The sequence below is a fragment of the Cystoisospora suis genome (assembly GCF_002600585.1).
Source record: "Cystoisospora suis strain Wien I chromosome Unknown contig_456, whole genome shotgun sequence".
Classification (NCBI taxonomy): domain Eukaryota; phylum Apicomplexa; class Conoidasida; order Eucoccidiorida; family Sarcocystidae; genus Cystoisospora; species Cystoisospora suis.
In genome coordinates this window covers 1-12,416 of record NW_027153257.1, presented here as the reverse complement: position 1 = coordinate 12,416, position 12,416 = coordinate 1, and the positions used below count along the sequence as shown (strand labels likewise).

Below are 12,416 nucleotides of genomic sequence, written 5' to 3'. Positions count from 1 at the left end.
AGATAGATAGATAGATACAAGAAGAGAGGGTGAAGACTGGACGCACCTAGAAGTTTTTTGTCTACATACAGCTGTACATACACATCGAGAGAGAGAGCTATAGATCTACAGTGAAGAGGAGACACAGGAAGTCGTCTGTGTATCTGTATGGAGACAGTAGATGAAGAAGATGAACAGCCGGAACGGAGGGAGAAGGAAAGAAAGAAAAATAGCAATTAGATATGGTCTGACATATATCTCTCTGATATGAGGAGAAGGAGAAGAAGAAGAAGAATAGTATGATAAAGAAGTGTAGACAAGACTCTTTTCTCCAGGTATGATAGAGTTCGGAAAGACAGCATAGACAAGAGAAAAGAGAAGAAATTTCAATATGTATACGCATACATACTTGTTTATAGACATAGATATACACATCCATTCATATACAAGGAGGGTATAGGTAAGCCTATGTAAAAGAGATACAAAAATTCCTACGAAGTCTACGAACCTATACGTATATAGAGGCACGCACACATATAGACAGATAAAGATTGATAGATAGATTAAAGATACATTAAAGATAGAGAGATTAATGATAGATGAATAGATTAAACATACACATATAGATAGATGAATTGAAGATAGATGCATTAAAGATAGATTAAAGATAGATTAAAGATAGATAGATTAAAGATAGATGGATGAAGGGAGAAGAGAGACTTACAAATATCCAGTGATTGTAATGAGTAGTAAAGAAGGAGTCGATGTATCTGAACCAGTGAACGAAGAGGAAGCAGACGTGTGTCTTAACACTTAGACCTTTTAAACCTCGATTGGTTAGAATGAGATCAAGTAGTAAGACATAAGAGACACAGTGAAGATATTCACCTAAAGCTATCCACACTGTAACGAGAGGCGAATAGACCTGCTGGACAATAAAGAGAGCTGCTATAGACATTAACAAGACAACTCGAACTGCCGAGTGGAACATCTTGGAGAAAAAGAAGAAAGAAAGAAGGGAGGGGACAAGGAGAATAGGAAAGGTAAAGAGGAACAAGATGAGTGATGGGAATAGAGAAGATATGGATTGAAGAAGAAGAAGAAGAAAGAAGACTTGAAACAACAAAGAAAGGACACAGACAGGAAGGTAAGAGAGAAAAGAAGAAGGTGAGGAGCAGAGAAAGAGAAGAGAGTCTATTTTCTTTAAGATAACTGACTAGAGACGATGAATGACGAGTAGAAACAGGCCTTCTTGGGTAGGACAGAGACGTTCAGAAAGAGAGAGAGAGAGAATGAGAATGATACAATCGAGAGGCACTCTCTCGAAAATTGAGACCACAAGGACAAAGAAAGAAAGGTGAGAAACTTCACATCAGCCCGAGGAAAGAAAAGCTGTGGCGAGAGTGTGAGACATTCTCTCTGAAGTATGACAAGAGAAGGAATGAAAGGAAGAAAAGAAAGGAGAGAGGAGAGAGACGGACCAGCAGACCAACGATGAAAGAAAGCGGGACAAAAGTACGAGGAGAAAAGGAAAAGAAAAAAGAAACAGAAGAAGTAAGGAAAGCGAAGAAGCAGAAGAGGGCTTCGCGTGACGAAGAGAAAGAATCTCGAGGCCTTCAGTTCGGAAAGTGTGAGAATTTGGCGACAGAGGCGGAAAGAAAGAAAGAAGAGGAAGAAGACGACGAGAAGGCACTCTCTTTTCTTGTAAAGAAGACTGAATACTATGGACTCCTGCAACTCGGGAAGTCCAGAAAACAAAACCTCTCAAGTGTATGTTGAGACGGAGAGAGGACTGAGAAAGAAAACGATGAGAAGGAGAGATTCCTGGAAAGACACACAAAGAAGGAGACAAGATAGAGAGAGGAAAAGCGAGAGAAGGAAGAGAGATTAGAGATCTACGACTTAGTCAAAAAGAAGAGAAGGAAGGGGTTTAAAAAGAACTGAAGAAGGGAAATCTTCTTATCTCTGCTTGGCTATATCAACACTTGAGAGAGAAGCAGGCAGGAGAAACAAAATTGTGAGCCAAGAAGAATCTGTTAACCGAAGAAAGAGAAATGAAGTAAAAAGGAAGGGAAAGTAAGCTTACTTCTATGATCATTAAAAAGAAGATGAAAAAAGAAAGAAAACTACAGAAAGAACGTCAAGACCAGAGGGGGAGGAAGGAGAAACATCAGCATCATCATAAGAGAAAAAATTTGATTGATGGATTCTTCGCTTCTCAGCTGACTCGCCGCCGCCGTTCGTTCCGGTGTATGTACACCTCACATGTGGGCAGCATCCTACATCATACCATCTAAACAGTCGAGGGGTATGTCTCTCTCTGAGCAAGCTTCTTTAGTTCTATAAAACACATCGATTTCGTCTCTATTCATTAAGGAGAAGAAAAGAGAGATGAAAGAAAGAGACGAGAAAGAAAACTTCTTAGAACGGAACGGCTTCAAGCAAGTCCAGGGAGGAGGCGCTACGAGATCATTCAGTCTTTCATCTCCTTCTCTCAGGTGATAAATGGGTTCCTGAGAGTTCCTCTCTTCGGAAAGACTGAGTCTCTCCACTTTTCATAGACGTGCGAGCGCGTCTTTGCTTGTAGGAGAAGAAGAAGAAGAAAGAGAAGAAGAAAACAAAGAAGATAAGGAGAGGGAAAGAAAGCTCGCAGGAGATGAGGTATCTATCCATCACATCGACCCCTTCCCAGGAAAAGTGTCGTCTTTCATGTGGGAGGGAGCTCCTTGACGTCAACAACGGAGGGTGTGAATTCTCTCTATGTAAGTCTAGTCATAGAGACAGATAGAGACAGGTGGATGTGCATACAGGATAGAAGTATCGTAGTAGTCTATCGTATGTTGTTCTGTACACCTCCTTTGTAACAGCTGTATGCACATACGTAATAAATCTATAGAGAGGGAGATAAATAGGTACATTTCTATTCAGTACAATTCTGTTTATTTATGGACAAATCCATGTATCTGCACGGAAGAATCTTCTATTATCTCTACGTAGCTTGTACGGATGGCTGTGTATAGATGTGCATCTATATATATGTATACCCCCGTGTGTATGTCTGGCAGTTTATATGTAGGTACTTGTATATAGTGTGACTCTGGGTATTATACACACCCCCTGCGAAGCAATGGATTCTGCTCCTCATGGACCGATGTAGGCACGGGTAGACATATAAACCATATATACACGCGCCTACGTCCAGATAAGCTTTGAGAGGCTTAGAGACGTTATCCATCTCTATCTGTCTACCTATCTTGTGTTTATCGATCTTTCTCTATCCATATCGATCTAGCTGTCTTTGATCTATCCGAGAGAAATCGACCACAGGATAGAATGCCCTTCTACCAAGATAAGCCTGGTAGGTCAAAAGAAGAAGAAGAGGTGTTGCCACGCTCGAATGCTACAACATTCGCTTTGTATGTTTTACTATTCATGTTCCTCCTCCTCGTCGTCGTCGTCTCTTTTCCTTTTCGTCTATCCCTATCTCTCTCTCTTTAGCTCTGAAGAGAGATAGAGATGTCGAGTTAGCTCTCTGGAAAGAAGAAAGAGATGACTATTGTGGAATGTATCGATGGTCTCGTACTTTCTCATGGGACTCATGCTGCCGAAGATGACACTAAAGAATTAACAAGAATCAGAAGTCGATTTCTTCGTCTTCTGAGAGGTGCTGTTTCTTTCTTCTCTTCCTCTACCGTATCCATAAATCAACCTGATACATCAACGGAGCCATACAAGTCAGCAGGAGACGTGATCCCCGTTCTCCTCGGTAACGGGGCGGGCCTAGGTAGGTTTGGACTCGAGGCGCTGTGTGCGACAACTGCCCGTCACAGCTACTTGTCTCATCTCTATCCATGCATTCATTTCTTCTTCATTCACAACAGTTTACCGACTTTCCTCCCAGGGCGGCTATTCTTCTTCTTCTTCACACGTTCTTTTTTCGCCTCGTTACAGACACGCATCTAGGCGCACTGGCTCATTTACAGGTGCTCCTGGCGAACTCATCTTCTCACTTTTTGCACGGCGGATAGGAGTACTCGTCATAGGAGTAGTAGCAGTAGTAGCCACACATGGTAGTCGTGGTAGGGAGAGGAATAGGAGTAGCCGGCATGCATGATAACTGCTATAGGGGGACGAGTGTGCTAGCCGACGCCCTAGCCGAGTCGTAGGGAGACAAGAGTAGTTTATAGTGATAGGAGTAGTAGTAGTAGTCATAAGGGAGTAGTCATACCGTTCAGTAGTAGTGGCAGTGACAGCAATAGGAGTAGTCGTAGTAGCAGTCAAAGTAGTAGGAGTAGCCGTGTATAGTAGGCGTAGTGGTAGTAGTAGTAGTGATAGTCCTAGTAGGAGTGTGGAGGTTCTTTGAAGATGGCGATTTATGCTATAGGTTTGGTGTATCCTAAATCCTATCGAGGATGAAGAGCCCCGTCATGAAGAAGAATGAGATAGCCACACAAGAAAGGAGAACAAAAGAGAAGGAAGGGGGCTTTCAAGAAACAAGGGCAAGTCTCTCTTTTTGACAAAGAAAGAAGCACTAAGCGACTTCCTTTCTCGGGACCTCCTCCCTTTGTCAAACGTTCTGAGTGCTTGCCCCTGTTTCTTTTCTTTCTCGAACAAGCATCTTTCTTAGTGATAACGATGGCGAGACACCTTCTCTTCTTCCTATTCTCATCATCTCTCCCTCCTTCCTTTCTTTCTTTCTGTGGGACTTTCCTCCTGTCTCCCTTGGCTACTTTACCTTCGTTCGTTCTTTCTTTTTCTCGAAGAGCGAAAGAGATGGCGCTTTTTGAGGAGAGTTGACGTCGCCGGCTAATTGCGATTTTTCGAAGAGTCAAGCAGCTTGAAATAGCTGCAGTTGGGTCGTGCTTCGTAGAAAAGAGTCTTCATGACCGTGACGGAAAAGCAGACAGAAGCTCGACGGAGGAAGTTGAATTCTTATTGGTTCTTCCTCTTCCTCTTCTTCTTCTTTTCTTCTTCTTCTCCTCTCTCTATCATTCCCTCGCGTTCTTCTCAAGACGTTTTCTTTCGTATCTATTGTTTGGAGATGTCCGGTGGACCTTTCAGATCTTTTCCTCTCTTTTGATTGAGAAGAGAAGAAGATCACCGCATGAAAGTCTTTTCTCTTTTTCTTCTTTCTATGATTTAGAGTTTTCGATAGAGAACAAAGGTCCCAGCTATTTGCGTTCAAAAAGGAGAGAGAGATTCCTCCCCAAGAAGAAACAAGTGGAAGAAACACACAAGCGCAGTCAGTCCCATGGATAGAGATGGGACGCATAGATCAAAAAGAGAGAGAGGCAAAAAAGACTTCGTTCACTAAGAAGAAGAAGAAGAAAAAGAAGAAGAAGAGGACCTTCTCGCAATTTTTAAATCACATGATGGTGAAGATAGCGTTTAGTCTTTTTGGCATCGTGCTATCGGAGAGATGAATGGAAAAGAAGAAGAAAGAGAAGAACAAGAAGAAGAAAGTGCTCCTCTCTTTTTTTCTCTCTCTCTCCCTTGTGTTTTGTATCTTTTTTTCTTTCTCCCTTAGAGAGAGTTCATTGTAAGGAGAAAAGAAAGGAAGGCGTCAAAGAAGGAACGTGGAGGGGGACAGAAAAGGAGAACAACAAGAAGGTACACTATCAACACAGGTGATAGGAAGCATTTCTTCCGTCTTTCTCTTCTTCTTGCTCTTTTCCATCCTTCTATATCATGCTATGGGCTCAAACAGGAAGGGCTGTGAACGAAAGGATGTATAATGAACATCGGACTTTCATAGAAATGTCCTGAGAGCGTGCTATATCTCTCTATCTATCTTTAATCTATCTTTAATCTATCTATCTATCTGCCTATTCATTCTAGACATATGCAGAAAGAGAGAGAGAGGTAGGAGACATTAGCCCAGCGGGAAGGTCAGAGAGACAGAGACGGAGAAGAAGAAGAGGAACAGGGTTTTGCCACTTCATTCTTATGTCGCAGAAAGACCGAAAAGACGGACAGGTAGTTGTGCTTGCTAATGATAGAAGATCGAGAGAGAGTAAGAAGGAAGAGATCAAGATGAAAGAAGAGAGAGAGAAAGAGATGAAGAAGAGAGAAGGAGAAGAAGAGGAACAAACAATGCTTGATCGGTCATTCAGTCGTCCATTTTTCGGTTCTCTTCAGTGATAAGTTCTCTCTCTCTCTCTCTTTGGTCCTTTTCGTCTTTCTCTTCTTTTTTCTCTAAAAGGTTAGACACGTCTAAAAGAAGGAGAGAATTATGATGTGAAGAAGAAGAAGACAACTCATGTAATAGGTCCTTCTTTTTCTTCTTTCTCTTTTTCTTCTTTCTCTTTTTCTTCTTTCTCTTTTTCTTCTTTCTCTTTTTTCTTCTTCTCTTTGGTAGTCGTAGAAGGAAGATGACGTCAGGGATGAAGAGGAGATGGCTGGAGAAAGAGATGAAGATGAACAGGGAGGAGGAGAAGAAGAAGATGATGGAGTGGGGTGTATTTACAGAGAGCAGAAGAAGAAGAGAGAATAGAAGAAGAAGAAGAGTTCTTTCTTCTTATACCCCATCTTCTTCTTACTCTCGGAGACACGATTAAAGGTTCTCTCATTCTTAGAAGACGTCATTTCTTTCTCTTCTTTTTTGACACTATTTCTCTCTCTATTTTCCCTTTCTTATCTTTCTTTCTCTGCTTCTCAATTCTCTTCTCTTTTTCACGGACACTCTCAAAACTTTAGCAAACCTTTCATGTCTCCTTTCTTTCTCTGAATTCCCTTCTTTTCCCCTTGCGGTCCTTTCTTCTTCTTTCCTCTCTTCGCCTTTTCTTCTCCGTCATCTTCTCTGTTTCTCGTGTTGATCCTATCTTCTATCTCCCAAGAGCACGCCTCTTCTTTTTCTTCTTCTTCTTCTTCTCTGTACGTACATAAGTAGATGTATATACAGATGGCGATACAAGTCTATAGTCCATCATTCTAGGGAAGTAGATATAGAAATGTCTATCTACGGTCCATGTGTGCATGCATATGTATGGAGTTACATAGGTAGAAAGTCGTATCTAATGCCTCTCATGTGAAAGAAGAAGAAGAAGAGAAAAGAACGCGCCCCTTTGTGTTTCTCTTTTCAAAGAAGAATGATGGTCTTTCTCTCGCAGTCAGGTGAAACAGAGGAGGGGGGAGAACAACGGGGAGGGGGAGAACAAGAGAGAAGTCGTGGAAGAGAAGATTTTCTCTCTTTTTCTCTCCTTTTTAGTGATGCATCGGTAAGAAGAGAAGGAGAAGACGAAGAAGCGGGGAGAGAAAGAGAAAGAGAAGAAGAAGAAAGAGGAAAAGAAGAAGGAGGAGAAAGAAAGCTTTTCGGGGGTGATGACGTCTTCCCTCTCTTTCATGATTCTGTCTCGTCTCCTGAGCGGTCATCATCCCACACCAACAGTCGAAAAGCTACCATCTGGCAAGCCAATACAGGCACGTCGCTTCTTTGCATACATCAACCGATCTCTGTATATGGCTGTGTATGAGTCTATATGTGTATCAATCTCTATGAGTGTGTGTCTCTATACATGGATGAATATGTATGTGTCTCTATGTGCATGAAGATGTATGTGTATGCGTTTGTATATGGATGAATAGGTATGTCCCGGTATGTATGAAGATAGACCTCTCACGTGAATCTAATGCACATTTCTGTAGGTGTAGTGTTTCTCTGTCTCACATACAAAGGCAGATCTTCAGATCTCTCTGTGTATGTCTAGAGGCAGGATAAGTTCACCCTCTAGGGAAAAAGTCTTTCTTGACACCCTTCTCCTGCAGTAGAGAATCGAATTTTCAGCTCTTGACCTCTCTTAAGCTTTTTTGTCCTCTTCTCTCCTCTGTCTCTCTCTCGTTCCCTGGAAGAACCTGCTACTCTCCCTCTCTCGGCGGTAGAGAAGTCGATAAGCATCGAGATCTGTAGATGCGTAAATGCTTGTGTAAATGATGAATGTCTACATGGGGGGGGCTTCTCTTTGGGCAGAGGAGGAGCGGGGGGTCAGTCTTTCTTTGTTAATGGAGGTCGAGTCCCATTCAGGTGTATGTACACCGTGATCGAATATGAAACAAGTATGCTGGAAATACTGATTTCCCCTAGATCTTCTCTCTCTTCTTTCTCACTTTCTTCCTTTCTCACTCTTTCTTTATTTCACGCTGCCTTTCTTTTTCACTGTTTTGCTCCCTTCTCTTTCTTCCCTCAGGGGGTGATCCGGCGGACATTCTGGTTTGGCTCTTCGTCTTAGGTCTCCTTGTAAGTTCTCTCTCTCTCACTCGTTCTTTCTTTCTTTCTTTCTTTTTCCTCGGAGTGGGGCTCCCAAAAAGTAGAATGACGGTGAGGTGTCTGTTTGTGGAGAAACAAGACAGGCTAGAGTATACATAATAATACATGTACACACTACATAGATACGTGCACCTACATATGCATACATACGTACATACTGAGAGACTCGACACCCTGTACAATATCTATGTATATACATATATATGTGTGGATAGATCAGTATTCATAGTCACGGTGTGGCTGCTTTTGTTATGTCTTCTTACTTACATCTATGTGGCTTTGGTCTATGTATCTATTCATGTATCTACGCCTATTTGTCTGTACGCGTGTGCATCTATACGCATATCGGGTCTGTAGTGTATGTATCATGTCTGTAAGTAGTTCCATGTACGCACATAGATTTGAATCTCTCTACCGATGTATACCCATATATCTATCTATCTATATATCTCTATGCTTGTATGTGTATGTCTACATTTACATCTGTCTATTTCTCCTCCCTCCTCTCCATAGATTTAGCGTATGTAATTCTGTTCACTTTTGCCTCTCTATATGTATATCTACAACTACTATACATCTATCTCTATGCATACCTCTATCTCTACATGTGTCTGTGGTATGTGGCCTTGTGTATGCGCGCCGCAGGTGGCTTTATTTGGCGTAATTTGCGTCGTTTTACGTCAGTTCCGTCGTGTATCTCAAGAGAGAAGAAGAAGAAGACTCGAACTCGATCAAGCAAGAGCGAGAATGGTCGGGTTAGGTCGTCTCCAGTCTGTTTCGAATCTAAGAAGCAACGGACAGCGACGAAGAATCTCCTCAAGCTTTCTTCAGCCTCCCAATTCTTCTCTTTTGCATTTCTCTTCTCTCGGGGGGGGAGGGGGAGCAAGATCTTCTTTGTCTCCTCATCCCGATCTTCACGGCCGAGACTCTTCGTCCTCTTCCTTGGATGAGAGAACGCCAGATCCTTTAGACACACAGTGGACCTTACCTATCTTCTGGCGTGTAAGTGAGAAAAGTAGGGGGAAGCAGCAGCGCGAAAGAGTGAGGGATTAGAACGGTCAAAGAAGGGAAGGAGAGAAACGAAGAGCTCAGGAGATGTCTGGCGTGGCACCAAGCAGTTGCATGCAGTCGGTTTTTCTCCCTTCTTCTCCATCCGGGGAGCTCTTCACGACTTCTCTGGTCATCACATGGTCTTTCACGTTTTCTTTCTTTCTAGAGCTCTGTATATGTGTATATCTGTATCTATACCAATGTATATCTATGGATATGTGAGTGGATAGCTATAGTGACGTGCCAGCCAGGGAATGGACCTGCGCTACAGTAGATAATGATGGCCGATCCTTCGGGTGATAGTCTCTCGGTGCTGTAGCTATCATAACTACACCCCCCTTGTCTCTCTTCTTTCATGTGACTGCATGCAATCCTTCGTCTTCTCTCGCGCAGACAACCGCTGCAGCCCCCTCGTGTCCTCTCTTTCTTTCTTTCTCACTCTTTCTTTCTTTCTTTCTCTCTCACTCTTTCTTTTTCTGTAGATCCAGAGAAGCCCAGGTGAAGCTCAGGTCCCCCCTGCCTTTGGAGAAGGAGAGAGAGACGAGACGGACCTCCATCTCCACAGCCGTCATAACGCTAGTCGTTCTCCTGGCTCGGCTTCTTCTGATGTCTATCGCCAGGTGTCTATACATCGCGGAGAAAGAGATGGAGCTAGGACAGTCATTCTCCCGAGAGGAAGAAATCTAGAGAACGGACGAGGAGAAGTAGTAGAAGGAGAAGAGCTTCACGGAAGAGCTTTTCAGTCAGTTTCTTCTCCCCCTCCTCCCCTCCTAGGAATCTTTCGCGTTTTAGGGTTGAGAGGGGTCTCAAGAGAAGAAGAAGAGGAAGAAGAAGGACAGGCGATAGGAAGAGGAGGAAGAGAAGGTGCTGGTCCGGGGCATGTTAGGAGGGGCCTTTTGACCACATCAACGGCAACAGTGTCGACTGCTCAGCATCGAGATGCAGCAGGGGGGGCATCGGCCATGTTTAGGACACCTGAGAGCATCGATGCTTGGTGCCCCGCTATCCCCTTCACTCGGCTTGCAGCTTCACATGAAAGCCACAACTCCCTGGTAAGACACCAGAACCGCACCTCCTTCCCGGTCCTTTTCTTCTTCTTCTTTTTCTCCCTTATTTTCTCACCCGTCTCCGCATATAGGGATCAGGCGGCATGCATGTACGGATACATCCCCATGTGGATCGTAGGTGTCTGCGGATGTATAGGTAAACCTACAGACCTGCATGGATCTCTACATACTAGGGGGGATATGTGTGTGATGGTCTAGAAGTAGAGATATCCCGCACGAAGAAGAGGCAAGACATGATCAGGTCTGCAATGGTGTTGGTCTCTTCTTCTTCTTCTTCCTTTTCTCCGTCAGTCATTCCTCTCCCTCTTGTTCCTCTTTCTCTATCTCTCTTTTTCATCTACTCCCCTTCACTGGATTTCCTTCTTCTTCTTCTCTTCAGATTTCAACACGCACGTGCATGCAGTCACCGAACTCTTCTTCTCTAAAAGGGACAGTTCGAGTCCCTCTCTCTGTCTCTCTATAAAGTGAGAGAGACAGATACATACATATGTATATATATATATGTAATTGAATGGTGTGCTGGGCTTCCTTTTCTTCTTTTTCTGCCTTTCCTTTTTTCCTTCTCTGTCTTTTCCGTCAGGATTCTCTGGAATCTTGTTCTTTTTCTTCTCCTTCTTCTCCGAGTCATGTAGAGCCGAGTGCTGGTATCATGGGGAGCAAGAGACTGAAGGATTCTTGTGAAGAAACAGAGAGAGAGGAGGGAGAACTCGCATCAAATAGACAGCCTCCTCCTGGTGGGGTGTATGTACAGTCGAATGCATGCACAGGTGTTGCGGGAGAAGGTGATGATAGAGGAGGAGAAGAACGAGCAAGAAGAGAAGACAGAGAAGATTCAGGAGAAAGAGCCGAGGAAGAAGGAATAGCTCGTTGTACGGATGGGCCGTCGCATGTTGCGAGTCGTCTTCGTACTCGCAGGGGCGAAGAGCGAGGGAGTGTCGATACAGTCAGCGAAGCTGAAGAGACAGCTACAACGGCTGTCCCGTCTCCTTTCTCATCCCCTTCTTCTCATCATTATCCTGTCTCTTCGTCGATTGTCATGGATATGGAGGGTCGAGATATCGAGCTGGGTCGGGATGACCCTAGCTCTTTCGCCGTTGCCTCTTCTTCTTCCTCTTCTTCTTCTTCTTGCTCGAGTGATAAGAATGGATCTCCAGGGAAGGCTAGCGGCCTCGAGGGATACAGAGAAGAAACAGCAGGAGATAAGAATGAGAAGAAGGAAAGTCAGAAAGTAGTCGATAGGGATAGTGACCAAGAAGGAGCAAGAGGAGATGGAAAGAAGAAGAAGAAAGTTTGTTTCTTTTCAGGCCCCAGGTAACATCTCCTTTCTATCTCTTCTCTCCAGAAAGTTTCTTTCTCTTTTCCGCTCGTACCTTCCCTCGGCTTGTCTTCCTCTGCCTATCTCGGGATGTAATGATGTGCTGCTTCTTCCCTATGCTTCTTCGTCTCCACCTCATACTTTAAACAGTGACAGCCGATATGTACACGTGTATACATGTATCTATCTATATGTGTGTAGGTAGATAGAGACACGTAAATATACAGAGGTACATGTATGTGCATATATATGTATGCATATCTATATACATCTGCTCGACGTGAGAAAGGATAGTGTACATGTATGTATATGTATGAATATGTATACATGCCTATGTGTGTATGTATGAATATGTATGTATGTATTCATGTATGTATCGTATATGGTCCATGTAAGTGTCTGCGTGTACATGCATACAAGGGATGACTGAGTATAACTCATCTTCTATCTCTAGTATGCATATACATACATATATATCTGCAGATATGTAGAGATGTCAATATACGTCTTTATGGACTCTTCTTTGTCTCCCTCTCCGTCCCTGTATGAGATGTCTTTGTCTATCTGTATATATATAAGTATCTATGTTATATATATATATATATACGTGTTGTCGCTCTGTCTGCGTGGAGATGTATGTAATATCTTCAGCGGTGTACATACATAGCTCTCACCTCATTCTTTTTCTCCCTCTTTGTCTTCCTCACTCTTTCTTTCTTTCTTTCTTTCTTTCCTCCTTTCT

General features: G+C 43.2%; 2 protein-coding genes across 2 annotated transcripts in view; one reads left to right on the top strand and one right to left on the bottom strand.

Annotated features, from left to right (window-relative positions):
- CSUI_001153 (kdel endoplasmic reticulum proteinretention receptor 2) overlaps window positions 1-2,164 on the bottom strand; it is a gene marked incomplete at its 3' end in the record, with an annotated part of 2,821 nt that extends 657 nt beyond the window's left edge. Inside the window, exon 1 of the mRNA XM_068061359.1 lies at window positions 645-2,164. Coding sequence (XP_067926666.1) covers window positions 645-970 — 326 coding nt within the window. The remainder of the gene's footprint in view (window positions 1-644) is intronic.
- Window positions 2,165-4,729: 2,565 nt separating this feature from the next.
- CSUI_001152 (uncharacterized protein) lies at window positions 4,730-11,668 on the top strand. The gene is made up of 6 exons (XM_068061358.1): window positions 4,730-5,589; window positions 6,338-7,398; window positions 8,163-8,212; window positions 8,888-9,244; window positions 9,775-10,344; window positions 10,940-11,668. The coding sequence occupies exon 6, from the start codon at window positions 11,235-11,237 to the stop codon at window positions 11,589-11,591; it is 357 nt and encodes a 118-aa protein (XP_067926665.1). The 5' UTR covers window positions 4,730-5,589; window positions 6,338-7,398; window positions 8,163-8,212; window positions 8,888-9,244; window positions 9,775-10,344; window positions 10,940-11,234; the 3' UTR covers window positions 11,592-11,668.
- The last annotated feature ends 748 nt before the right edge of the window (window positions 11,669-12,416 follow it).